Source organism: Tubulanus polymorphus, chromosome 9 (assembly GCF_964204645.1).
Source record: "Tubulanus polymorphus chromosome 9, tnTubPoly1.2, whole genome shotgun sequence".
Classification (NCBI taxonomy): Eukaryota; Metazoa; Nemertea; class Palaeonemertea; order Tubulaniformes; family Tubulanidae; genus Tubulanus; species Tubulanus polymorphus.
In genome coordinates, this window is record NC_134033.1 from 13,352,549 (window position 1) to 13,380,494 (window position 27,946).

At 38.8% G+C, this 27,946-nt stretch overlaps 5 protein-coding genes across 7 annotated transcripts in view; 1 reads left to right on the forward strand and 4 right to left on the reverse strand.

Annotated features, from left to right (window-relative positions):
- The first annotated feature begins 240 nt into the window (after positions 1-240).
- On the forward strand, positions 241-11,610 carry LOC141910567 (protein FAM151A-like). The gene is made up of 9 exons (XM_074801260.1): positions 241-349; positions 5,201-5,473; positions 5,753-5,903; positions 6,339-6,554; positions 6,936-7,201; positions 7,330-7,461; positions 9,911-10,033; positions 10,317-10,427; positions 10,707-11,610. Exons 1-9 carry the CDS (start codon positions 241-243, stop codon positions 11,015-11,017), a joined length of 1,692 nt encoding a protein of 563 aa, XP_074657361.1. The 3' UTR covers positions 11,018-11,610.
- LOC141911161 (outer dynein arm-docking complex subunit 4-like) lies at positions 7,620-9,606 on the reverse strand. Its single transcript, XM_074802132.1, has 4 exons — positions 9,461-9,606; positions 9,073-9,298; positions 8,752-8,992; positions 7,620-8,512 (listed from the first exon to the last, which is right to left on the reverse strand). Exons 1-4 carry the CDS (start codon positions 9,604-9,606, stop codon positions 7,620-7,622), a joined length of 1,506 nt encoding a protein of 501 aa, XP_074658233.1.
- A 3,347-nt stretch (positions 11,611-14,957) lies between the features above and the next one.
- LOC141911363 (eukaryotic translation initiation factor 2A-like) lies at positions 14,958-19,610 on the reverse strand. The gene is made up of 16 exons (XM_074802364.1): positions 19,571-19,610; positions 19,312-19,378; positions 19,078-19,152; positions 18,878-18,996; positions 18,632-18,740; positions 18,118-18,200; positions 17,917-18,017; positions 17,725-17,842; positions 17,497-17,607; positions 17,313-17,381; positions 17,003-17,104; positions 16,683-16,857; positions 16,325-16,488; positions 16,037-16,206; positions 15,583-15,681; positions 14,958-15,491 (listed from the first exon to the last, which is right to left on the reverse strand). Exons 1-16 carry the CDS (start codon positions 19,602-19,604, stop codon positions 15,363-15,365), a joined length of 1,725 nt encoding a protein of 574 aa, XP_074658465.1. The 5' UTR covers positions 19,605-19,610; the 3' UTR covers positions 14,958-15,362.
- An 866-nt stretch (positions 19,611-20,476) lies between these two features.
- Positions 20,477-23,191, reverse strand: LOC141911368 (stress-associated endoplasmic reticulum protein 2-like). Its single transcript, XM_074802369.1, has 3 exons — positions 23,033-23,191; positions 21,819-21,891; positions 20,477-21,625 (listed from the first exon to the last, which is right to left on the reverse strand). Exons 1-3 carry the CDS (start codon positions 23,114-23,116, stop codon positions 21,588-21,590), a joined length of 195 nt encoding a protein of 64 aa, XP_074658470.1. The 5' UTR covers positions 23,117-23,191; the 3' UTR covers positions 20,477-21,587.
- A 1,499-nt stretch (positions 23,192-24,690) lies between these two features.
- Positions 24,691-27,946, reverse strand: part of LOC141911361 (uncharacterized) — a 30,983-nt gene continuing 27,727 nt past the window's right edge. For all 3 annotated transcript variants that reach the window (XM_074802361.1, XM_074802360.1, XM_074802359.1), the window contains one exon: positions 24,691-27,748. In XM_074802361.1, the coding sequence (XP_074658462.1) occupies positions 27,518-27,748 (231 nt within the window). In that variant the 3' untranslated portion in view covers positions 24,691-27,517. The remainder of the gene's footprint in view (positions 27,749-27,946) is intronic.

A 27,946-nucleotide genomic window follows, 5' to 3' on the forward strand; every position in this document is an offset into this window, starting at 1 on the left:
TTTCCAATGTTAGCAATCATGTATAACTACATTTTTTTAAGAAGCGAATATAAAATACCGACGAAAATGAACTATAAGTTCTCTTTGATCGGCGCGCGTACACTCACACAATGAGCCGAGTGAAGCCGTACGCGGCCGCTCGCGTGTGGAGGAAAGCAGCCTGAACTCGCGGCGGCGAATGAGTCAGTATAAACGAGTTCTCCGCATCATCAGACGGTTTACCGGTGCTGCTGCTTTACGATGTTCGACAAACGTACGATCATCGCGCTGTCTGCTTCTATGAGTATACTCGGCATAGGAATAGGCGTCGGCGTTTATTTCGGCTTGACAATGGGCAAAAAACCAAAAGGTCAGTTCAAACAATACGCAGTTAGATAGATATGTTAAAAGCGGAACGTTTGTAAACATATACACGTGTGTATATACTAACTTAATTAATTCATAGAGCGCTTGGTTTAATAGGGCGTCTGCAAAATCATCCCCGTTCCTTGCTGTTTGAAGATCAAAATTGTTTTTTTTTTGTCTTAGCATGTTTCGCGAAACAAATGATTCTTGTAGTCGACGAAAAGCATTGAAACTGTTCACGATTTTCTTGTTCATCGTGATCTCAACGCCTGAAATAGTTACCGGGCTTGATTATTCTGATTAGACCGGACGCCAGTAATTCTCTCCGAGAATAATAATTCTTAACCATGAGATATATAGGCCTATACATGATATTACTCGGTAATTGACTAATTGTAATTAAGGCTGCTCCGTTACAGAGCGATAAACAGGTGTGTTTAACAACTAGGGATCGTTATATATCACGAACCCGCTCTCTGTATCCTGACAGCATTGATGGATCATTGATGGATCATTCTCACCATTGGAATCGAAAAACAGTAAATCATATTTTGATATTCGAGCTGAAGGGAATCCATTTCAAAGTTTATCGCGAATGAATTCATAAACGTCAAGGATTGGATTGAGTCACGTGAAATGTTCAGGTCCTATTCAAAAACAAGCGCTTTGTAGTAATAGGCCAGATCTAGGCTATATTTCATTATCCAAATCTAACGAAAGAGCTACAGAATCTAAATTTTCTTTTAAATTGATATTCTAATAAAGCGCGGTCTTCCGGCGAAAACCTGGCCGTTGTGTTGCGGGCCGAAATCGAATTGTGTGTTACGCAATTACCGTTTACAAAAAGCCTGATGAAAAGTTCTAGGGTTTTATCGATCATCCCGTCATAATATTACTTCGCTCTAAAAGGAGTTTGAATTCTTTTCACGCGCGGGGGTCTCTAGGATTAGAGAAACAAATCGACTATTGTTAGAAGGCATTATGGGTCTGACTCCCCGCAGCTAAGAATTGTAGGCCTTTCTCATTACTTTGAATTGATTGTATTATTCGTGAAAGACCGAAATAGCGAGAAAAGAGAGGAAAAAACAGCTACCCCGGAGCCGTACGTGTTGTTCGTCGGTGAGTATTGACAGATGTCACGATTTACACGCTGACGGCCACATTCATCGACGGGTAGCCTAATCACTGCGAACAATCAGCGCTCCTCCTCACCGTCCTCACGCAAGCCCTCAATAGCAGGCGCTCAGTCCTCACCGTCCTCACGCAGTCGAGCCCTCAATCCGGCGCTCCTCCTCACCGTCCACGTTACACGCAGTCGAATCCTCAATTCGATTGAATTTGAAAATCCGGATAGTTGTCAAGCCAATAATGCGGCACGGCGGGTGCGTCTTTGTAATTTTTGATTTTTTCCGATCTTGTTTCTATAAATATAGATTGTTTGAAGACTCGATCGTGAGAATCTACGTAAGGACGATGAGGACACATAAACACTCATCTCGCGGCTTCAATAATTAATCATTAATAAAATTAATAATATAAATGATATTTCTTTATTTCATATTTCTAAATATGTTATCTTTGGGCGTAATCTTTTAATGCGTCCATGCTTTATATAAAACAAACAACATATTTCATATCTCATGTCATAGTACATTGACCCGTCTGATTGTATATATCCAGGTCTATCGTTTATAAAGGCATCGCTAATATATCTCTTTTATTCGGAGATTAACGATTGTATAGTTCTTATTCCCCGAGTCTGTTGTTATAGGAAATGTTCATGGATATAAACGAAGGTGACTCGTTAAAGGCAATCATTTAGAAAATCATGAAGTAGGCCTCAATATATAGTTTTTTTTTTGTTGAAGTCATGAAATATTTTCATAGATGCAGCCACAAGGCGCAGCATAAGTTGATGATGAACGGATGGTTGTTCATGGCTCACCACATCAAACGATCTGCCTCAAGCTGCGTCGCAGGCGGAAAAATACCGTAGAATTTACAATAAAAACATACTTGTCGTAAGCAGAGATCTTCCGTAAACTTCACTTTCCGCTGCTTCAACTGGATTAATTTAACTTCTTTTTAAATCGGAAGCGAGGTTTATCCGAGTGCGTCGTGTACTGTTTCCACTAATACAGCTGTGCTACGGTAATTAGTCAACGCGTGTTTCTTACACCGGGCCGGGCTTGATAACCGCCCCGTATATTTTGGTAACCCTAGCTCAATTTTTGGGTTGTTTTGCTCGACATCTCGCCAGATTGACAGTTGCTAGTCACTCACGTCTGATCTTTGGTTGGTATATAATGCCAATCTACGTGCACTGGTATAATACCAACCAAATCAACCGATCAGACGTGAGTGAATATGGTCTAAAATGATGAAACATTTCACAGATTTTTCAGTTTTATATATTTTAATAGGCATCCAGCATTTGATTTTATTTTGTTGTATTCGTCGAGAAGGTTGTCATTGGTGAATTTTGTTTTTGAAATCATATATGCGCGAGTGTTAAACTAGAATCGAACGTTTCATTAAAGTCAATGTATAAACTCATATAAACTCAAGTTTATACGTTACGTCCATAGTAAACATTGTTCGGAGTGGACGCTAACACTGACATCAAACCTCATTGGTTCGAGTCCCGACGATTCGATTCGTATGATTATTTCATTTTAGTATAGAGACGACTTATTTTGGAAGGGATACATTTATTTAGAAGATAATGAGACTGGGACAGATGGATTTTACTAGTTTAACTGTAAGAAAATCGAATACGAACTGCGTTTAGTTCTCTTTGTATAAAATGGTGCATTGATTAGGAGGAACGCACCGGATACATTAGAAACGGTGGCTACCCCGTCGCGACGAAGCAGACAACTCGTTCCCTGTAGCGATTTGTATCGTTGTACGCCGCGGCTAAAACAGTTTAATTAGGCCAATTTTATCATCTCTTCGTCTTCAACCGAATGAGTAATACAGTAGTAACCTTATCTAATACACATAAAACCGCCGGGTCCATCACCGATTCAAACGTTTCGCCTTTCGATTTCGTTTATTTCAATTTTAGCGACAAAGAATTATTGCCTCTAACGATGTCGAATCGAAACGTGAAGTGCGCGTGGAAAGCACTCATCGACCCTCAATTCGAAAGACAGACGTCCTCCTCTTGAACTTGTCAACAGACTAATGATGACTGTTACAACGTATTCTTAGTACGCGGCTGGCAGAAGCTGTCTGATACCGAGGGACGATAAACCGACCATAAATTCATAAAACCCTTGTAAATGCGGCGAGCGTTCACCTTTTAACCTCGACATCCCCCCCGGTCCGACCAGTGTGGGTGAAATAATAATGTGCAAACTGTACCGAGTTGAACCGTTTTTAGGCGTACTCTAAAAATCTGTGATTTCGGATTGACAACGATAAAAAACCTCATTAACTGCGGGTGCAATAAAACGGTTTCATCAAAAGGAGGAGCGCGCGCGTTGTAATTTCTGATACTCGATACACGAATTGAAATCGGATTTCTAAGATGTATGAGATTCGAAATTCGATCGATAAAATTAATCGCCTAAATAAGACTTAGGCTTAAAAGAAATCGCTGTCTTGTTTCTCAAATCTGCTGAGCTAAAAAGTTGACCGACCGACCGCCTATCTACCCTGTACATTACTTTTTTCAAAATCATGATCAGCTCACAATAACAGACGCGGCGGCTATAGAAATGAACTGATAACAAATTGTATCGCAGTTTAGAAAATAACTCGGCCGATTAAGAGAAACAAGGTATCAATTTTTAGCCTAAGATTTGTAACGCGGATTTCGCGTACACAGGGCCAACAAGAGCAATCCCGGACGGAACGGCGAGCAGTTTGTTGTTTGACGATACGAAAACGGCTCGGCCTCTCGATTTGATCATCAAAACACATCAATTCTCGTATTTAACTGTTTTTATCTTTATCATGGTGGAATATAATTGCTGTGTAGAGCGTCTATAATACAGGCTGACTCAGTAAGGCTGTGTGATAAATGTTCCTACATCAAAAGCACCCGACCCAGAACGTCTAACACTGAACATCCCTGCGCGGCAATAAATATCAATCCGTGCTCTCACAGAAGTTATTCATCTTTACCCGCTTACCGCAGTTAGATTTTCTCTTCTTGTTACCAGTTTTCGCTAGAAAACGATTTCTGTGAGAGCCGACTAAATTCAACGTATCTTTTAGCTATGTTGATAATCAGAGCGCGCGTGGTCGATTCTCGATCTCATTCACAACCTTCAAACGGCGCATTTTTTTTCGCCAGCACACACGCTCTTTACGTATAGGATTCCGATAAAATTCAACGCTAAAAAATCCACCCAATTCTATCATATAGGCATCGTGTATAGTGCGAGCTGGCCAGAGCTAGAGAAATATAATGCATCAGGAACATAATTTCGAGAAAAGTTTAGTTCGGACCGGCGGGTTTAAAAAGATTTTGAAATGTCTTTACGGAAAGAGGTCCCGTGATGGAGACACATTCTTTCCCATTGAGATGTATTGTATATATTCGATGATTCAGCGCATGGCGTATCATTATGGCTGCTTAATCAACCACCTCTCGAATGAGGGGCGGATCCGGGGTGCCTCTCGCCTCACGCGAGGCACCTACAAATCTGAAATGCCCTTCTTGAAGAAAGGCAGAAAGAAATTCAAAACTTTTTTCAAACTTTTGAAATATCCTATGAGCCAAAATTTCCAAAATCCTAAATCGAGTTTGGGGGTGTGCCCTATAGTCCCATTTTATCTTTGGTGAGGTAATCACAATAAGACTCATAGATTATCATTACATGTGCATTTTATTTTTCGAAAGGTGGCGAAAGAAGATTTACGTCGATGGAAAGTCCACTAATCTACTTCTCTAAAGATGACGCCCTCGACATCACGTGGTATCATCGCGCAAATCGGAAGATTCAATACCAGGAAGCGCTGACTGGTAGTTACATGATGGTCAGCGCTGACGTCATCCTGGGCACGCACGCGCCCTCTGGCAAGACAAACATTCCCGTTATAGCTTATGGAGGCGCTAACTCCAGCGATTTGTCGCTGGACGAATGGCTGGATGGAATATTAGTGAAAAAGAAAGGTAAAGAAAGGTTGATAATTGAATGATTGTTTGTTAGGGGTAGATCCAGGAGTTGGACCACTATTTGAGGGTAGCACAACTTTAAAAGGGCATAATCCTTGACAATCGAGGGGATTAAGTTTTAAAAATGCACTGCTTTTTGAATTGCTAAACATTTAACCCATAAAACTTCTTATAAAAAAAAAATCATTGTCTTATGATAAGAGACCGACGAACACATAATAGCGCGGGGTCATCAGTGAGTTGTGCCGTAATTCGTGATGATATACCGTTGTCTAGGTGTAAAATTGAACATGGGCCACATCGACGCTATCGAACCGTCTTTGAAACTTTTGAGAAACAAGGAAGATTTGATCGACCAACCCGTGTGGATAAATGGTATCATACTGAAAGGACCAGGGTCTGCAACTACTCCTCTCGATAATATGGGGTGAGTATATAGAGCCTTTAGTAAATACCATTGAAGCGACGATCCTGTAAACTGATATGTTCTAAGCAGAGTTTTGGAAAGTCTTGGAAAGTTTTGGAAAATGGGAATTTTTACCATTCACTTGATAACAATCTTTAATATGAAAATACTTTGTCGATGGTATTGATAATTACCACTTATTTACTTTTAATGGGCCTATTCATTGCCTGTTCTGGGTTGGCGATGTGTAACTTAGAGGTATGGATTATGTATGGAAAATGAAATTGGGAAGCCCATTAGAACCCTGTCTAAGACATCATTTTCTTATTACTGAGTATCGTTTGTCAAAATCTTTCTCAAGTCTTCTATTGCCTGGCTTTACAAAAACGAATGTTGCACAACACGATGAGCATTTTTACATCGATATTGAATTCGGATAAATATTCTCATTTTCAGGTTTATCAAATTAGTGCATTCGACTTTCCCGTCGTGTACGTTCAGTGTTGGATGGTCAACTACGTGTTGTAATCACGGTGGTATCAATCGCACTCACGTAGAAGAGATGGCTATGGCTATCAAATACGTCCGACAACCGGTCTCGATCACAGTACCGGCAGCATTACTCAAACCGTCGTGGTCTGAACTCAAATGGTTCCTCGGTAAATCTGATCGGTAAGCACTTCGGCCTGCGTAAGGTAGATCAAAACCGCACGATGCCGGGTGAAAGCTACGCGCAAAGCTTGGCCCAGTTGCACAGTCGTGACTTAAGTCCAAAAGTGGTCTTAAATCTTAAAACTGGTCTCAAGTTGTTAGATAGGCTGCAGAACTAAGTTGTTCTTAGACTGGTCTTTAGTATAAGCCATGACTGTGCAACTGGCGCACCTTGAGTCATAGAATTCTCCACTGTGTATAAGGCCTGGGCCCAAACGAATGACTTAACAAAAAAATAGTAAACTCGTGGACGTATAAAACATAGTAAACCGTTCTGTGAAGTGGACGCCGGTCCGTTTGTTGAATGTTGTTTTGATAGTTATATAATTTCTGGTTTTCAAGGTTTACTCTGACAGTGACAACTCCAGCTGGTGACGATGATGACTGGCAGGACACGTCTCTCTACGATCTTCTGTACGTGCGAAACGACTACGACAAACGAACGATATTCTACGACCTGCCGGGACCGAAATTCTCGCAGTTTAAAAAACTCGTCAAAACCGCCGGCAGTATTCTGCATTACTTCCCGCTGAGCACCAGAGACGGACTGGAAATCACGTGGGCTCATGCCGCCAATAGCAAAGCCGATATGAAGAAGGCTTTGTCAGGTAATTGAAGACGTCCATCATGGACTCTATTTCGCACAGAGCAAAAACCGAAGATCGGTATTTATGCATCTTCTATATCAATAGGAACAAAGTCATCACGAATTATTTTGTTTACGTGTTATGTACAGGCAATGATATGATGATTGAAGCTGATATACTAACCGATGCGAGAGGTACCGCGATTATGGCTCATCCTCCGCAGACTAGTAGCGATAATACGTTCGAAACATGGCTTACAGAAATCACGAAAACGACTAAAGGTACGTATCGGTTTTACTTTATTTTTTTCATACATTTTTCGCAGAAATGTTTGGCATTTATTGTAGCGTAGTTAATCAGTTTTGTATCACCTTTAATCTCATATTTGAAAAAGGAAGAAACCTATTATTGTAATTGAAAGAAATTGTGCTGAAATATTTTATGAGGTCGGTTTTTTCGTTATACGACTGCTGATTTCATCTATCGCTTTCTGTAAAGCGTCTAACGCTTCCTCATCGCCGTCGTCTTGGGCGAGTTCATACGCGCGATTGAACGATGCTAACGCCGACTCGAAATCACCGGTTTTAACTTGGCTTTGAGCGATCAGAACCGACGCGTTCGACGCCCAGACGTTGTCCTTCACTTCTGCGGCAGCGTCCAGCGAACGATTGCCGTAATCCAGGGCTTCTTTCGTTTTACCAATTTCTAGGTAACTCCTGCCGATCTCGTGATAGAGCCAAGAGCGTTCGGTGGGTGTGCGGGCTAGCGACAGCGTTTGGCTCCAGTAATGTACGGCTCGTTCGAAGTCTCCCAACCGCGCATATACCCTGCCCAAATTATCTAAAGCGCGAGATTTGTCTTCGGATAACTGCTTCTCTTGAGATATTTTATAATCGACTTTATAGTGACGTAATGCCCTTTGGTGGTGGCCCATTTCCAAATAGGCATTTCCGAGAAAACAGTGGCAGTTCGCGACTATCTGGTCCAGATTAGGAAACGTTCTTTCATCCCAGTTGGTGACCGTGGTTAGACAGAGTTTCGCCCGTTTAAGAGCCTCGAGGTAATTTCCTTTGTTCTGCGCTGTTGTTATCTTCTCGAATTGTTTGTTTACGTATTGATTCAGCGAGGTTTTCGTCGAGTATTTCTTGCGTTGTGCCAAGCGTTCGTTTCGTCGAGCGTACATCGGTTTCTGTTGTCGCCACAAGTCGGCTCGTTGCGTCAAGTAGTTCAGACCGTCGCATACTAGTTCTTGTATTTCTCCGCGAGTTCCCTGCTGCGATTCGGTCTCGTCCAGTAGTTTCTCCAAATACACCTTGTCCGAATAGAGCTCTCCTAAAATAGAAAAAAAAGAATACCCTTCATAAACAGCAAGAAAGTCTGATTTACCAGGGGCGGATATCGGGTATGATTCTGGGAGGGATGCACCCAAAAAGGGCATATTATTAAAAGAGCTTCCCGAAAGAAAGCTCATCGAAAGAGCTTCCTGAAAAAATGTTGAGGGAGGTGCGTAAACCCCTGCGCCCTCCTTGGTTCCGCCCCTGTTTACGAATGTTTCGGTTTTGATGACGCACCGAGGAGTTGTTTGATCGTGCGCTCTTTTTTCACGCGTGACGGCGTCTTTTTCAGCGGTCTTCCGGTGCTTTGCCTCATCGGATGCCCGGCACTCCGACCGAACCTGGTCATACCCGGCCGATCCACAGTACGAGTGCTTTTCGTTCGCGCGTCGTCTTTAAAAAACGACAGATCTCCATCTTTCGTCAGTTTCACTTTATTGGGACTACCGCATGAATTCTCAATAGCCTCTCGTGCTTTCTATTGGTAAAATAAAAGATTATCTTTAAGAAATATGAGGCATTTTGTCGTAGAAAGTATACACGCCACCTGTAACGAACCTGTATGCCTAGTCTGAACTCATCTTGTTCCGGACGAAGTTTATAGCCGCGATGGTAGAACACCAATGCGTGTTCGAAGTCGCCCATGTGGTACAATACCTCTGCCTTCTGATACAACCCTTTATCGAATCCTTTGTCTTCTCTTAAAGAGGCCTCGGCGTCTTCTAACGCTTGTTTCGTATCTCCCAAATTCAACCAACATCTCGATCTCGCCACTAAACAGTACCTGCCAATCGTGATAATATCGTGAAAGCTCATTAGACAAACACGTAAAAACATTGAAGCCGAATCCCGCTGAAAACCCTCAATTCATATTACGTGCTTCCAAAATACGTGTACATAACTTTACAGTAATTTAGGGTATAGTATTTTACTGCTTTCATCTAACCTGTCCCCCGCTTCAATATCTAATGCGGTTGTGTAACTATCCGCAGCCTTCCTGTGATCGCCTTGTTTCGCTAGGATATCCGCTTCTGCTCGATAGCTTTCAAATGTACCAACCGGACCATTTTCGTCTTCTTCGCCGTAATTCATCTGATTCTGGTTTTGATTTCACCCTCGCGATGGTGGGGTGTAGTTTGTGTTATGGACGTTTCTTCGTGTTGATGGTATGCGTTGCTATAGCATCCAAGGAACTCGGTTGCTAAAGATCGGTTGTTGGTTGCTGTCGTGGTGGAAAAAGTGTTTGACTCACAACCGAGAGGGAGTGGGTTCGAATCCCATGTGAAAAATAATAGAATTATGTCGTGACCGAATAATTCGGTCAGGAAATATTATGTCATCATCATGCCAGTTCGGCCCGTTTTAGTAAACGTAAGGCATAACTTATTATTTATAGGAATGAAATTGGATTTCAAGGCCACGTCTGCCGTAGAACCTTGTTTACAGTTACTACAGAAGAAAAAACAGGAGATTGAACAACCAGTTTGGATAAACGCCGACATTCTACAGGGTCCTAAAGGTATAAAACCACTGTATGACTGTACATACGGTCTCACTGTATATACGTACTCAGTTATTTTGAAGGTGATTAACGGACCCACAATATCGATGACGTAGAAATTAAAGATATCATCAAAGAAACGGAACTTTTTCTCCGATGATAGTTAAAGTCTCGGATAGTTAGAACAATAGATTTATATATCATCAATTATGGGTTCGTTTATCAAAAGCACTGTGATTATTTTGAAAGCATTTCTATTGGATGCATGTATTTTATGTTTGTTTGAATATTTTCTTTTCAGGTAAAGCCCCAGCGATAAATGCAGCGGAATTTTTGAATCTAGTCAAAACAGTCTTCCCAGAATGTACCATGTCGCTAGGTTGGACTACTGGGGGCGACTACAGTCCTTCCGGTAAATATAAACATAATCCCTATCAATAACAAACAACTGAACCTTTGTCTCGAATGAATTCCTATCGGGGTTTAGAAATCTTGATCGCGATCTCCTGAAATGCTCAATAATTGAATACATCAATTCTTTATATAACATTGTATACGCTCATTAGGGGCATCACGAAAGGTTTTGGGAAGCCTTTGATTCAAAGATTAAAGCTCGCCGTCTATGTATACGAGTGAAGCGAATTGCTGTCAATTGATGTCAATTACTATGTCATTTCAGTTAATAAAACAGAAGAAGCGTACAGCCAGGCTATGGTCGCCGAAATGGCCGAAACTTGCAAGACCCTTCAGCAGCCTGTCACGTTTCCTGTACGCGCTATCCTGGTCAGGCGGTCGTGGAAATCATTGACGTGGTTGCTGAATCAGTCCAGAGGATTTTCGTTGACGATCTGGCACTCGGCAGCTGACCGCATCGACGTCGACGATTTAGTTTACATACGTAAAAACTCGCAAATAGATCGCGTTTATTACGATTTACCGGACGATCTGATGAAACAGCTGAAAACTAAATTGAACTACGAAAACTATAACGTACGCACTTGATGGAGATATTTGTAAACATAAGACACAGTCTGTTGAGCATCAGTGTAGCGACATCTACGCGCAAGGAAGTCTTCCGTTACAGTGCCCGATCGAGTACAATACCTACATGTTGACATTCTATGCAAGTGCAATATTTATGGCTAGTTAATTGATACATTGTTTCTCATTTTCTGCTGAGCTAACCCGCCTAACCTGCACATTACCTTTTTAAAAAGTAATGCTTACCATTATAGACCCGGCAGATATAGAAATGAACTGATAACAAAGTTCATTGCCGTTTACAAAAGTGACCCGGCCGATTAGGAGAAACAAGGTATCATTTTATTTTAGCCTGTTGAGAGTTGTTGGACAAATTGTTTCGTGAGTCTCTCTTGTATGATTTACGTAATCAAGAAAATGAAACATTTTAACACCGTATTTACAGTATTATGGGACCAGCTTTCATGCTCGCAACTCAATTTAGAAAACAGGACAATCTGCATTTCTGTAATCATGCGGACTCATTTGATCGAAACCGAGTGATAATCCGTTATCATATTTATGTAAATAAACTATTTATATAATACTGCGTTGTAAATAGTAATGGTTTGTAATGAAAACTTGTGTAATGGTTTAAAACCATAGAATATAATGTAAGATATTCGATATGTGAATAAATAATAGACTAACTCACAATTTTAGTTATTGTTATCGATTGGTTTCGTACAGGGCCGTATTTAACAGGGGACAACAAGGGGAAATTTTGGAGAAGTGCTCTATTTCCAACCCTAGGATTAAGCGCAAATTTAATTTTAATTCACGGAAAGAATTCTAACTCTGAGGTGTTCATCTGGTTGGTGAGTCGGGGCGGATCCAGGGTCTGGATGTCCACTACAGAAATCTAGGGCTTTTTCCCGAGCTTCGTCACGACCTGTGAAAGATACCTTTCTCACGTTTCTGCATAGCTTACAAGTAGACTCGACCAGCCGCCTATCTACCCCGGCCCATGCACTTCTTTTTCTAAAATCATGATCAAGCTAACAATAGCAAACCCAGCAGTTACAGAAATGAACTGATATCAAATTTCATTGCAGTTTACAAAATGGCCCGGCCGATTAGGAGAAACAGCGTTTCATTCTATTTCAGCCTAAACAATAATTTTTTAGTTCTTCTAGAATGGAACCGGTAAAACAAAATATTGCCAGATATTCCAGCTTAATTTTGATTTTCTTAAATGTTCAGTCCGCAAAGATAAAGATAGAATTTCTAAGTCACCTCTGAAGACAAAACGATGTTGCCCTTGTGTTATAAGTCATTTTTTGCCTAGTTTGACGTCAAACGATAATGAATGTGTTGTTATGTGACGCATCCGTTATTCTCCAGTGGAAATTGATTTAGGAAGTTGTATCGGGTGCTGTAGGCACGTGCGGAGGAACGCGAAACTTCACATCGTATCGTCTTGTCGTAGGATAAATATCGAACGTCGGATTTCTACAGTTTATCGGGTATATCACCAGTTTTCAGTGTAGTGACGACGAAATATATCTCGATAACCGTTTTTTGGACTGGGTATTCGCGCAAGAACAAAGCTTGTCCGGAAGAATTGGAATTTGTCAATGTTGATTTAGACGAATTTCATTTAATTCAGCTGCAGAACGATGAGTAACTCAAGTAATGAATACGAGGTTCCATGGGCATTCGTATACTGGAATTATCTACCGTTGTCGTTGAATGACGATTCCTGGCGCTGGTGGACATTTGTGGCCAGCCTTTCGGTTATAATTCCATTTGGAATCGTGGGTAATGTATCGGCGGTCATCATCATGACACTGACCAAAATGAAACGCCATCCGTACAGCGTCTACCTGTCATCGATGGCCATTGCAGATCTTTTAAACGTGTTCATGCGACTGGTGTTTTTCGTGAATTTGATCGGAGCCCGTATCGGTTTGGGGTTGGTGATATCGACGGCTATCGGCCCGTGGACGTGCGCTCTGAATACGTATGTCTATCACGCGATCACCTCGATGAGTAGCTGGTTGATGGTAGTGGTCTCGATCGATCGGTTCGTCGCGTTGACATTACCATTTCGATATATTCGACTTGGTAAAAAGATGATGGCCACAAAGGTAACGATCGGTACAGTGATGCTCACGTTGGTCACGTGGCTGTATATTCTTGTTCCCGGAGTCGCCAATCATTACATGGAAGCGAAAAGAATCTGCACTTGGCCGGTGACCACGAACAAAGCGCATGTTATATTTTCGGCGGTTGTTCTAAGTCACGGATCCTTGTTTGTCATCATCATTTTAAACACGGCTATCTGCATAACCCTTAGAAGAAAACCCGTATCTAGATTAATTGACAGGAATGTAAATCGTCGCGTAACCAGAGTATTTTTAATGATTTCACTTGCGTATATAGTTTGTTCAACGCCGGCCGCCATCTTAGCGAAACTCTATGTTATAAATCCAGATCTGCCCTACTTAGTTACGATTTGGGAAATGTTTCTCATTGTGTGGGACATCAATTATTCGGTGAATGTAATTTTCTATCTTGCAAGATGGCGCGAAATTCGTAAAATGTTCTGTAAATGTTTTCATGGACATAGAAGTCGTCGTCAAATCCAGGATTCCGTGGTTAACAGAAGCACAATAAGCCGCAACACCATCATGATGTCATACATGTAATGTTCACCATGTTGATGAAACACTGTATCCGTGTTGTGACGATACATGTCACAAATGTAAATTCATATAAGAAATTAATTATTCCAGCGAGACTGTAACTGCATGAACATTCCATGGCTTCGGGCCGACCATCTAAATTTCCATGAATTTTGACGTATATCAGTTTCTTCGATTGGTTGTCCATATTGTGAACTTGAGGCGATACTTTCTGTCGTAAGAATTCCTATTTCAACCAAACATTTTCGGGATGTAAACGTTTTATACGTATTTGTCGGTAATTTTTGATGTATCTTTTGATTGATGTCGTTTTGTGGGTGCTGCCACGGGGTGCGGCCGCTTCTCGATTTAAATGGACTCGGAGTCCATCGCTTTAACGAAACGGATGCGTAGTTGTTGATGGTTGAGATTTTCGGGACACGAACAACTGAATTGAAATCATGTTGATTTCGCGCGAGCCTGTCAGTGGCAGCATGAAAATCAGCGCCGGAATTTCGTTGGTATGAACTAATGCATCATTTATTGTAGTCATTGCTATCACAGATTGATCCTGAACCTAGTAAAATAATAATGTAAAATACAGCCACGATACATCACCGCTTTCAGAAAATTAACATCGATGTTCAAAGTGCGTGGCAAAAAAACAGGGCACCATGGATATTTATTTCCACCCGGTAGGCGATGACTAATTTATCATCTCAACCGTCAAGTGCTGCCACTATACACATCGTTGGCGGTAAATATGTGAACTAACTTATTATTCGCGTGCCACAGTAGGAATATTGAGCTGTTGAATTAGACTGGTTACCGGCCTAGTCTGTTGTTGAGTTAGTTCTCGTATTCGCCGCTAATGTGATACATAGCGGCAGCACTTTATGGCGAAACTCAGACATTCGGGCTGCGGCCACAACTAAAATTAACGAAATTTGTTTGAACTGTCATCTTTTAATAGAAAAGTGAATGTTTTTTATATATTTTGATAAAACAGGCCAAGACAGCCGCCATAAAGATGTTTTTTTACTGAATGTTATAGTGTGGAATGGACCGTAGCCAATAAAAGATAAATTACGTTTCTTGGTGTCGCTTGCTATTTGAACCTTACTATCAGCATTACTGGACCATGAAAATAATACAGACTGGTTTTACAAATGAATCCTTGTGGCACGCTGCGGCAGCATGGCGATGGCTCCACAATTTGTGAACATCGATGCAGACAAAACTCCACATATAAAGACATAAATCGACTATGAGATACCATATCAATGAAACTTTCTATTTTCATGATTAAAACTTAGTTTACATAATTGAATTGTAGTCAAACCGGAATAAAGTAGCGGTCAGATTTTCACACGAAAGCGATGTATATGATTCGAGCGGTAATTTTCGCACGAGTTCTGCACGTGTTGTGGAGAACTGATATATGCATCATATCAGAGAATCTAGGAATCTGCTAATACTCAATATGGTCTCAGCGAGAAAATAAAATTGACCGAAACTTTTTTCCATTCATTCGTTTTCAGGAAAAGTTGATGACTTAGCTACATTGTATACATCCATCAAATAAACTAAATTTAACAGTGAAAAACAAAAACAAACATAGGAGGAGGTACTTTATTCAAGTATAACCATAACCAGCAAAAGAAGCAAGCATCTGAAGCAACTCCCGAATCTTCAATTTCCTAATGCAATGTTATGGCTTCAAGCTCTTTACGTAATTTATCTTCAGTTTTTATCTTTTCTAATTGATTCAGTTCCAATGATTTTCCTTCGTTGAGTTGCTGTTTCAGTTTTTCAATAGCATCGATTTTCTGAAATAAACCACGTACAAGTCAAACCATCAGAAACGATGAAATGACAAAAATTTCGTCCTAGTTTTGAGATGGTTGTGAACTTGCGTACCTTCTTCAAATTTCTGATTTTCTTGTCCTTTTCTGCATCGCCAGTAGTTAGTGTATCACTAGTTGACGAGCTGGCAGGAGTGTGAGATGTTTGCACAGGCTGAAATAATAAGAGTATAACACCAGTTTGTTAATCCTTCTCAAAAAGAAAATTGTAAAATACCAATATCAAGGGCGAAGATATTATTCTGCAATCCCCAAACCTGAAACGCAATAATGCGAAAAAAGACATTCCATACTTCATCAACATTTTTCCTATTTATAATCATTAATTGTATTCAGAATTTCACCCGAGTCATTCTTAGTTGACTAGGAACTACACACATTTTATCAGCTCACTTTTTAAAAATGTGATTGTCCCTGACTGGAGGGGTTGGCCCCAGACTACATAACCAAGTGTTAAATAAAGTTACCAGTTCTTAAATAAAATTAAACCAGTTCTTAAATAAAATTACCAGTTCTTGCTCCTGTTTGGCTTTCCTTGCTTCACGTTTCTTCTTATTCTTAAGAGCAGCTTTTGATAAATTCTCATTTTGTTTCGAGTTTGAAGGCGGTTCATTTTCGTGAAGTTTCAACGTAGACGGCGTGCCACGAGCTCCTGGTGGCCGGTAAACCTGAACCTTGGCTGAAAAATGAGAAATTCCCATCAATAAATTGACAGTCATCAAATATATTTTGCTGTCATTCGAAGGCTAAAATTGAATCATCGTCATCAACGTTCAAAATATTTCTGACAAACTTACGTTCATTCACTGTTGTATCAGCATTTTCTTGTGGCTTGTAACGTATAAGTGGAGCTTGGTAGGTTCCGGCTGATACTGGTTGCCAGACCGCTTCCCATAGTTCTTGTGAATGTTGGCACTTTTCGTCATAGACCAGACTACCAGTATAATGCCAAATCTTAAAGCTGTAACGACAGATAAAATCACAGTTAGTACTTTGTCAGTTGTAAGAACAGCCTATGGTATAGTGGGAGTAGTTTGAATATCTAAAAAATTTTGATACTTTGTTGCTCATTTCTGCTGAGCTTAAAAGTTGATCGATTAGGAGAAACAAGGCATCATCTTTTTAGGTGGATTGAAAGGAGTTATTTTCACATACTTGTTGTCCACACGCAATCGTGGAGCCGTGGTCGCAGTGAGGATATATTCACCATTTGGACACCACTCAAACGATGTTGTATCAGCCGCCTTTATTTTACTTATCAGTTTATGTTTTTTCACATCCCAGAACTCGATATGACCGGATAGATTCCCAAAACCAGCCAAACATAGCAGTATCAATAAATTAAGGTAAAACTGATACTAGATTTCTGTCAGAGCACTTTTTTTCTAAACTTTGGATACCTTGATTATACAATAAAGCCCTACAGTTTCAGGTAGGATGCTTCTTACTGCTTAATCAATTTCTTAAAAGGATATCAGATCCGAATGGATTGAAGTGCACAAAGTTCCGGGGTCCAGTACCAAAATCAAATACTGGTTCACATTTCATGTTGTACAAAGTAGCTTTTGCCGGCATGACTATCAAAATAGGTTAAGGATAACAATATCTCCTGTAGGAAAATGACTATTTTACTGTTCAGCATGTAAAATAAAGAATTATGATGGCAATTCTAATGGAGAATGCTAAGCATTTTAGATGTGTTTCCTAAATATTCCAAATAATTCTACATATAACATGGATGGTAAAGTATGTCCAAAATTACATCGTGAATATGAAAAAGGATACAACCATATACGACACAAAAATGTGGAGACTTTGGATTCCACTCCAGATGGTAAACTGGTCCGTTTTTACCTGACAAAATACGAAATGAGCTCCATTTGTAAGGGTATCAAGAGAAATATTGTACTTTCATGTACTTCCTAAATATCCAAGAATCCTATCAGACCGCTGTAATATAGCTCCTCACCTAGTGGTACAAGGCTACTGTCTCCGTTCGTTGGGATGAAATGCAACCCCTGATCACCGTAATAAGAGTCAGCACTTGATTCTACACTAGTTAAAACAAGCACAGCAGTTCCTGACAATAAAAAATATGCATTCTTAAAAACCTGGAAACAAGTAACTTCATTTTCTAATTTTCAAGACATCTGATACTGCATTGTTTATTCGAAATGAATGCATTACGGTTTGGTACCTTGGAAGTTCCAGTGCATAGTTACACTTTCAGCCTTGAAGAAACTTTTGTTGGCAATTATTGAGTTCGTACCAGTAAATTCGGGATATTTATACAATCTTACGAAACTAGGCTGACCCTAGAAATGAAACGTCATATAGATGAATAAGCATAACTCAAAATGTTGATGACAATCATAATTGTATGATTTACCTTACTACCAGGTACATATGTTGCTATGTAATAAGGTGGGCCAGTTTTGGTTATGCAACTGTCACTCAATTTTTCCAGTCTTAATTTTGTCTTGAATGTGTCTGAAAGAACATGTTTTTAGTAAATACATCCAACCGATAATAACACATTTCTTCAATTAGTCATTTTACATCGATTACGATACATTAAGGATATTCTTACCGAAATTTCCATCAGCATAAAAGTGAACTTCATTAGTTACAGTTCTAGAGCATATTCCTTCATCGTCCGACCATTGAGGGCACCTTATCAAATCAATTACGATTCATTTACGACGAAAAACACCGGTTTCAGAAGGTATATAACAACATCACGATTGGTAGAACACTATATCCGTGTTGACGCGATGAGGAGAGAATCCCACAATGATAATAAAAAGTCCGAAAATGAAACTTCGAGATAGTAGTTTATTTCAACGTTTCGACTATATCCTAATAGTCATCTTCAGGAATAAAGCGTAATAATGAAAAATCATTATTCCTGAAGATGACTATTAGGATATAGTCGAAACGTTGAAATAAACTACTATCTCGAAGTTTCATTTTCGGACTTTTTATTATCATTGCGGGATTCTCTCCTTATATAACAACATCTATTCCTGATGCAGTTTTTTGACTGTGAAATTGAATGAAAATTACAAAACTTTCTTCCATAATTCTCACTTACTGGTACTTACCAATTGTTAGCATTTTTCTGAATAAATCCCTTTACTAAAGAGCCGGTTTTAACATCCCAGATGTTCAAGTTATTCGGACCTAATTGGCCTTGAGGCGTTCCAGCTACAACTGAATATCAAATAAATAATGTTATAAATTTTAATTCTTGGTCACAATGGTGTATTGAACATTTGCGTAATTGAAGGAATCAAAAGAATGCAATCAAATTCATACAAACATTATCACCAAAGCATTGGCGCACTGACCATAGTATGATTCCCACGTGGCTAGATACGTCGATTTTGGGGAAAATTCTAGAAAAATCGTTTTCGGTTTTTGAAGTTGACATACTATAGCGTTGGATCTTAAATCGACCACAATTACACTGCAATAGAATAGGTATCAAACATTTAACTGACCAATAAACGTTTCATAAATAAAAATGCAAATGCAAATCAACACTTACAATTTTCCATTTATATAAGCAAAAAGGTTACCATCGCTAGAAAATGCCATACACCGGCAGTTTTTATTTGTATCCCTAAAAATCAACATAATGCAAATCTCTGTTATTTATTCCCCAGTGAACCATATGGCCAGGCTAACATATCATTTGGACAAAAAATGATTCCAAAATCATGTAAGGCACATGTATATATTTTAGCCCGCTTGTATCCAAGAAAAAGGTGTTTTCAGTTACCTGAAATCCTCTTTTCGTTTGTTGGTAGGAGGGCCATAATGCATCCATATCCCATCTGATCCTCTCACTAAAAATGAAAGTTTTTAATAGAATACGATTTGAGTGACTAAAGTCGTGAAACTTAATTATCTTTTTGTGTCTGCACCACGCGTGCAAATTAAACAATATTGGCAGTGATGGGTCGTTCGACTCAATACTTCAGATTAATTGTACAAAAGTGTCAATAAAGAGGGTCAAACTAATTTTATGGGACAATTACATGTGACACACGGCGGTACTATGGGCGCTGACATCTTGAATCGACGTACATTGAATTGAATTGGTGTTGAGTAAAACACGTAATTGAGTTATCAATAAGCTGATAACACTAGGTGCTCGTACAGTTTTCCCATCTGTTACCACGGGGACTATCAAAAGTGTTTGGTTATAAGTTTTCATCCCAAACGGACCCATGCCCATGGATGGATGTTGTGGAATGATAAGCTCATCAATTTGAATATCCCGATCAGCCGAATTGTCTTGAGTGAAAATTTAACTTGAACTGCAAAATGTGGGCCATCTTCAAAGGAAGGCTTAACAAATCTGTTTTGCAGTTTTTCACGAATAACGGACGAAGCCCGGCCCATCCATGTGTCAAACATTTACCGTATCCGTGAAGTGCTGCCGCTACATATATCATTAGCGGTGAATATGTGAACTAACTCGATTCGCATCATTCCAACTGTGGCATGCGAATAGGCTAATATATTTTTTCACTATCTGCATCGTTGCAAAAAAAAACTTTAGATTACGGAAGCCTTTCGGACAATTTTATTTTCTGTATCCTGGGATTTTTACTGCATTGATTTGAAAGAATCGGGTTGGCCGAGATGCATTCACAAAAATCCAAACTTCTGTTGGACTCCCAGGTTCAGCAGGTGGTGACCAGGCCCTTTCTTCACCCAGTCCTGGAAGTGGTTGTATCCAAAAAGTGATCTACATCACTCTTTAACCCTATTGCTACATCAGATACTAAAGATGAAGATTCTCGGTGAAGCCCTGTCCTATCCTGATAAAGAATGCCATTGGCAACAACTTAGCAATTCGCTGGTGAACATTGAAGAAACTCATGCTAAATCCAGTCGGTCTATAAAATATTGATTCAACAAAATATTAAAAAGGACTCCAGAAATTTATTTCTCATGACAGCCCAGGAATTCTTTCATATAGATATATATTATTTGTATGTATTTTTTATGACACTGGGCCCTTTTTCATCAGTTGTGGAATTTAAATTATCTCATAAAGTCTTAAAACAGGCTCAGAGTAATCTGTATTAATCCACAACTGAGAAAATCAGCCCAAAGCAACATGAAACATGACAAGTGTGAAATATGAATACCACATTATAATTTAAGCAGCTTTTCTGGTTTCAAATGCTTTAAACTTTTTTTCAAGGTCTAAATTTTTAACAAATGTGACGATCATCCAAACCAAAATTGCATTAGATCTCATAACCATAGAGATAGCGGTAATTGTTACAGCGCGCATCTACAATATAGTGATACCTCGTTCTAATGAGCCAAATGAGAAAATCTAATTTTTCATACAACACGTACATAAAAGAATGAACAATCAGTTACGTTTTGTCCCCTGAAGCACGGTTAAACGACGCTCCAAGTTATTGACATTTGAGATGAAAAACTACACTTGAGGAAGATGATGATCACTGGATTAAGAAAAACACATAAAACATCTTGAAATGCACCATAAAATATTATTCACGACACACGAAGAACTGAATGAAGATGAAAATGGAAGAATTTCTAAAATTCACGTCGCGATCAATCTATTTTTCCATGAAATCTATTTAATCCCGCCACGTACCAATAATATAAGTCTCTCAAAAGTAAATGTCGAGAGAAATTTTATTCAATAACTAATTTAATTGTGACGGTTGTGTTAAGAGAAGACAGCCAAATCGAACATCCCTGAATTAAGTACATCGCATAATCATCATATCCTTTCGAAAACAGTCAGTTACTGTGTTCGGTGGTAAGCTTCCCGGCGAGTCACCATTATAGTTTCGACGAACAATTTAAGTCTAAGAATCGTTTTTTTTTTCAAGAAAAATAAGAGTTCACGCTTAAACACTATCACATTTCACACGGTTTTAATAAGTATACAATCCTGTTGAGAATGATTACTGATATGATCCATTATCCCATAGCCAAATATCCTTAAAGCTAGCAGTTGTCGACGTATGTCTCTGGTAGTTTTACAACAGCGAGTTCTGTCTAACCCATTCGAATACTCTGAATGATTTGGAATATTGCTGAAAAATATAAGATTCACGAATCAATTGCAATGATTAAAACTTGAGATCTTTGTATTTTCTCATTTTCAATAATTCAATTCAATTGTAATCGGCGTTTTGGATCGGACTCAACATGGTTAGTTTTCAAAGGTCGGTTAAAAATGAAATCAAATCATCGTGAAAAACAAGTTTACACGCGATCGATACATACCTGAACCACATACAATGAACACAAATAGAGCAATTAACCACGGACCAACAGGGTATTTATCTTCATTCTGTTTCTGAAATGCAAACATTTTAAAGTTTATTCCGAGAGGGAACATAATAAAGACAAGCAGCAGATGCAAAGCATACCAAAATTTCTAGGGGCAACAGCTCCCTCTAAATCCAGCCCAGGTGATAATAGACATTGACGGCATCAAAGCATGATGTTTGTATTTTACTGTACAGTGTACTGTCAACAGTGACACACAGCTACTACAGTAGTAGCCTGCCTCCCGACTAGTCAGTAACCTGACTGTGGTTTAGTTTCACGATCGGATATTTTCACAAACCACAGTCAGGAATGGGAAGGTCATTTTTGTATGAAATCTTCGTCAGCCAATTTGACTGACGAGTAATTTGCCTGGCATTTCATTGTCTCTTAAGATATCTGTCTCATTTTTGTTGTAATCGACGCACAACAGATTCGTAGTTTGTCTGATACCTATAACACCTCACCTGACGATCTTAATCCATGTGCAAATCGGCCGTAAAGTGAGAGTAAATTTCCGTCCAGTCAACAGCTGCCATTTTGAAAATTACTGGAGGTGCTGGCATCTGTGGACTGAGCCCAGGACAACAGCACAAACTAACAAAGCGAAACGACGAAATTTAAAAAAATTAAAAAATCAACACTTATTCACATTTTTCTTTTACCAGAAATTTATCATTTCATTATTTATCATGGAAAACACGAAGACTTGAAATAAAAGTTGGAAAACCATCAAAAATAAAAATTGTCGTTTCGTCTTGAAAGTTTTATATAAATCCTTGTAGGTCCCCTTGTCTTATCATGCCACATGTGCAATACAGAGAAATGGCGGCCAATGGCGAAATTTGTGGAGAAATTAATTAATTTCTCAAAATAATGTTGATTAATCACTCGAAACGTACATAAAATTGGATTATTTCGAAAGGTACCTGTGTTAGTTTGTGAATTAAGCCATTAATTGTGGACTGAAGTGAATAGAAAGTATATTTTTGAAGTGTTACTTTTTTCAACCGTGTTTTGGTCCTTGTCATCCCTAACGTTGGTATAAGCCCATCCGATTATAAAAAGCTTACCACCAACGATTAGGTAACTAACTACCTCCCGACGACCCCGTAAAAAGTTTAAATAAGAAAATAGGACTAATCCACTTATTAGTGTTTATCTTTTACCAGTGTTTTTGGAACATTTCCTTTCTGTCCGACGTTCTTGCTGTGCTTGTCGTTAGCGACTCTCATTCTCTGTTTCGACGGCATTTTAATTAGATAATTTGGTTGGTTTTTGCTGAAATTTAGTGTCAAGTTTCGTCGTGTCGCTTCACGTAGTAAAAGGACGCTTCACACGCGGAAGTGAATTATCACAGCGCTTAAACAAATAGGTCGTACGGTGTAACTGTTATTCATTCAAAATGCGGATAACGACAGTGACTTTCTAAATAAGTTTACATACTAAATTATATTTCGGGAGTTTATCAGATTACGAATTTCGTTTTCAAATCGGTTTTCCTGAGAGACTAAATCATGTATTACTACGCGATTTGATGACGTGTTGGATTGAGCTGCATCGCTTCTACACGTTCAATCCAACGTTAAATCATTTTATTCATCATAAATTTGCTGACATGAAAAAAATTCAATAACAAGAGAAACAAATTTTATAATCAAATCTAAGAACTGTACGGCGCCCGATACACATCGCTGGATCGCTGGATGTACCGTTTAAGTTTCAAGTCTTGGGTTTTAATTAAATTGTACGAATTCTTTACCACCTGTTTCACGTTATCTTCGCTGTTTTTTCTAAACGAATGTCCAGATAACAGTGCAACTCGTTTTCATATTACAACTCTAGCATCAGTCGATGAGTTTCGATTCAATCGATTCTGAATCATATTGGCCTCAGCCGGGTTGGAACAGGTTTCGCACAACGGTTCATGTGGCACCTCTTTTAGAAAAACTTTCTCGTCCTTGATCTCAACGAGCTAAGATTCCATATAGACCTCAGCGAGTATTTTTTTCTATCTACATTTTGTATTGTCAACGGGGATTGTGCACACGTGTTAAATTGGGTTTCGAGGAACACCTGTACTGCGCAAGTCTGATATCGTATCTGTTATTTATTAGTATAGACGTCATACATACCTTCACCACAAGTGTGTGATTGAACAGCTGTTATTTCAATGATAGGAAATTATAATTTTGCTCTGCGACTCAGAAAATAAGATCGTATTGTTTTTGACCTTACTGCCATTTTGCCCGCAGAGAAATAAATGAATGAGGTTTTATTGTGTGTCGTGGTGTCCAGTTTCTTGAGCGATTTAGCAGTTTAGCAGATATCTAAAATAATTTACAATTTGCCGCCATGAGTATTTCATCCAGAGTCCCTGGCTAAGAGAATTTTTGATGACTGCAGTTAATCATTATATCTGGACATAGCAATCTACGGTCAATTCTAGGCGATTTTAAAACGGCTACTCCTCGAGCAACAAAAGCAATAGACAGATTTGAAGATAGACAAATAGATATTCATTCCATTATGCAATATAGAAATTATATTCTGAAAACCAGATAAATCAGCTTGATGACGAGTTTATTACAATTGAATTCAGACCGCGGAATACGATTTAGAACGGACCTAGGACTAGATTGAAAAGCTTCCAAAATTTAGAACGGACCTGGTCTTTTGGGTCGGTACTAAATTGGAACGGGAGACCGTTCTAAATAACGTAGTGTGAACTATTATCAGCTTTCCTTTGTGAATCCAATGATGTTATCTGACGCAGTAAACCAATCTCCATCAAATAATAAATAATCAAGTAAAAGGTAATTCATAGTGTTAAATGATATTTTATTCAAAGCGAAAATGCATGTTTTAAGTTGATTCAACAATTTCTTAACAAATGGGGAATCAATCATTACGATATTTGATTGAATCAGTAAACCATTCATGAACGAATCACTGACTATCATCGTGACCAATCTATCAGACTTTCAGCTAGTGTTTTAATCTGGATTGAAAATGGATCCGAGCCAGTGACTGGACTAGGGGCATCATAGATGACTAACATAACTTAAAAGCCCTTTCAGTACATCTACACTGCAGTGTATAGATCGATGATGATGGACTTTTGTAACCGGTACTCCGCATCGTGGTGTATCGATGTAATAAGTAATTCGTTTTTATCTCTTTTGAAAGATGGCAGCACCGGTGTAGATGCGCTCGGTATATTCGACTTGTAGGGACGAATTAAAAAAAAATTTCAAATCACCTCTAGCACTTTTGGGTATCAATAAGTCAGCACTGGAAGGTTTAAAAGCCGCTGAGTGATCACCAGCAATCTGAGGTCAATAGGAAATTAATAATTATTGAGTGTCGAGGAACTATGCACGATCAATCGATCAATTGAACAGATATTGGTGCAAATTGATATCGATTGACCGAGTGCAGTACTGAAAGTAATAAGCGATGTTCCACTAAACACTTCGATCATTAACACGTACATATAGCTTGTTTGATAAGTTTGTTAAATATGGTCGATTACGTTTCCAATATTCCTTTTCATAATTACTTTTATACCGTTGTAGAATTTCTATCTTTAGCACGAATGAGTACACGTACGCCTATAAAAGAAGATGATTCCTCTTTGTGACGGTCTTGAAATTTTTGATTTGCAGTAAATTACACAATTAAATACTTCATATATTTTAACCCAGTCCCCTTTATGTGTGTACTACACGGACGTACTTCTTGCACAATGCCTTATCTACATTTCATTCCGGAATCATTGGTAACAATTTTCCAGAAAAAATAAAATATCTCTCTCCTCAAAAAGATTTGGTAAGACCTACGAGCAATTATCTGTTGCTCGTAGGTAAGACAGAACTTTGATTGAATACGTTGTTGTACTGTTAACAGTCAATAACTGAGATCACAAACAATAGTGAGTTGTGACTCTAGAATCGAAAAAACCGTTTTTATTTTCATTCTTAAATTTTCCGATAATTTTTATAGAATCCATATGTTATTTATAGAAGCGTAGAAAAATGCTGATCGCATATTAGCTATGACAGGCTGCCTGGAACCACACGGCTCAGAATTATCCATCGCTCTGGCTTCAAAAGTGTCCAGGATTTCATCAAAATGTACTAGACACCAGACATCTTCAAAGCTTTATACTACTACATCATTGAATGTCTGAGGGGTTGGTTCAGGGCTACTGATTGATACCTGTATTAAGATCAATGGTAGCGATCACAAACGGACGTACGTCAACTAAGAGTCTTTGATCTAAATTGCTAAAGATTCGATAAATCTGATTACATCTTGGTCGACTCGAGTTTAGCGTATGCGTCCAAATGGCGTACTGACCGAATGTGCCGAGGATAAAAAAACAATAGCTGAAATAACTTGATTAGATAGGGTTTGATCAATTCTATTGTTAATTCGTGGCAAAAAACTTGTTCAAGTAAAAAGTCCCTTTTCATTTTTCAGGGAATTTATATAGCAAGCAGAGGCCGTTTGAAATTTACATTTACATGGCTAATATCATTTACAATTTCATGTGAGAGCTATGTACAATTTACCAAACAGTATTCCTACTCATGGGTCAAGGAATATAACACTATACATTATCTTCTAAGTAACACTGGAATGGCAGCATCTTTAGTCAGCAGACGAACTGCATAGTTTACTATAGAATGTCTAATGTTCACAATGATGGTGTAGCGTACACATCTCGTTTTTCCGAAGAAGCACCATTCAAGTGGAAACATTTATGAAACTGTTTAAAAACACAAAACACATAATGGACAGGTATGGCCGGTAAGAATAACAAAATATATTATGAACATAATCGTATTCAGACTTCAAATTCACAGATCATTTCACGTGTGCATTTTCAGAGAGCTCATCGATCAAACGAGGTGTAAGAATATGTTCATTATTCGGCATACCATTAATTAAAACTTAATGGCCATGCAACTATCTGGAAGTTACCGCCCCACTCACCAAACACCCCGGAATCTACATGTAAAATGCAAATAATCCGAGTACGAAGCAGATATTGAGGAGTAATAAAGTATGTTTTGGAGGAGTAATACAGTGGAACCTCGTTATAACGTCCTCAGTTTGACGATTTATCCGTTTTTACAAACCTAGAATTTCGTCCCGATTTCGTTCAGTTATAACTCGGCATATTTTCTGGTCCTTCGAAGTTCGTCGTAAGGAGGTTCCGCTGTAAATTATTGTTTGATTCCTAAGAGAACTCTCTCTATAGAAACCATAGTTGGATGAATTAGAGAAGCCCAAACTAATCAAAATGTGTCATACGACGCAGAGAGCAGTCAACAACTTCCATAAATCAAATATCAATTCAATTTCATATATAACAAACATTAAAACAGATTATCATCATTTATAAGTAACAGAACCAATAATAAATTGGACTTTTTTTCATTATAAGTGTCCAGATTCAGAATTCTAATTGAATGCAGGCACTAGTAAACCGTTTTTTCCATATATTTCAGCATTTTCAAACATTTTATATATATGTACGTATAGGATGATAAACAACATATCATTGAAGTTGAACAGGTAAAAAACAATGAATCGACATCACAGCGCAATTCACGAGATATCATTAATTATCGTATTTTTTACTGTTACGTCGCTGATGGCGGTTGTTGCTGTGACTGCGACTGTTGCGCTTGTTGTTGCTGTTGAGCGGGTCGAGGTGTCTTTAACTGCGTCAGAGTATCACTAGATGCGTTCGTTTTAAGTATATTGTTCTCGTATTCCAGTTGAGCATTCTGTTCTAATAGTTCTTTGATCTGCTCTTTAAGTACCTCCACCTCTTCTCTGACTGCGAACATCAAATGACTTTTCACCAAATCCTAAAGTGAACAAAAGATCTGTTATATACTGGTATACATCAGCGAAATATAATTGCGTTGAATTTTTATCTAGTTCCAAGGTCAATATCCAACCTATTCGTCCTATAATCAATTTTCGAGGATGTTTTCCTGTGAGACGAGAAAAGTATGGCACAAAATATATCTGACTATGGGAACATGACATATCAAATGGTTACA

Coding starts and splice junctions, on each gene's coding strand:
- LOC141910567 (XM_074801260.1), top strand. CDS start 241: ATGTTCGACAAACGTACGATCATCGCGCTGTCTGCTTCTATGAGTATA. Junction 7,462..9,910: donor AATCACGAAAACGACTAAAG/GTACGTATCGGT, acceptor TATTATTTATAG/GAATGAAATTGGATTTCAAG. Junction 10,034..10,316: donor CATTCTACAGGGTCCTAAAG/GTATAAAACCAC, acceptor TTTTCTTTTCAG/GTAAAGCCCCAGCGATAAAT.
- LOC141911161 (XM_074802132.1), bottom strand. CDS start 9,606: ATGAATTACGGCGAAGAAGACGAAAATGGTCCGGTTGGTACATTTGAA. Junction 9,299..9,460: donor GATATTGAAGCGGGGGACAG/GTTAGATGAAAG, acceptor CACGATTGGCAG/GTACTGTTTAGTGGCGAGAT. Junction 8,513..8,751: donor CACGATCAAACAACTCCTCG/GTGCGTCATCAA, acceptor TTTCTATTTTAG/GAGAGCTCTATTCGGACAAG.
- LOC141911363 (XM_074802364.1), bottom strand. CDS start 19,604: ATGTCAGCGCCCATAGTACCGCCGTGTGTCACAT. Junction 19,379..19,570: donor AGTACCGCCGTGTGTCACAT/GTAATTGTCCCA, acceptor TTTCATTTTTAG/TGAGAGGATCAGATGGGATA. Junction 18,018..18,117: donor TTATGCTGATGGAAATTTCG/GTAAGAATATCC, acceptor ATGTTCTTTCAG/ACACATTCAAGACAAAATTA.
- LOC141911368 (XM_074802369.1), bottom strand. CDS start 23,116: ATGCCGTCGAAACAGAGAATGAGAGTCGCTAACGACAAGCACAGCAAG. Junction 21,892..23,032: donor GAAATGTTCCAAAAACACTG/GTAAAAGATAAA, acceptor TTTGCATTTCAG/AAACAGAATGAAGATAAATA. Junction 21,626..21,818: donor GTTCATTGTATGTGGTTCAG/GTATGTATCGAT, acceptor TATATTTTTCAG/CAATATTCCAAATCATTCAG.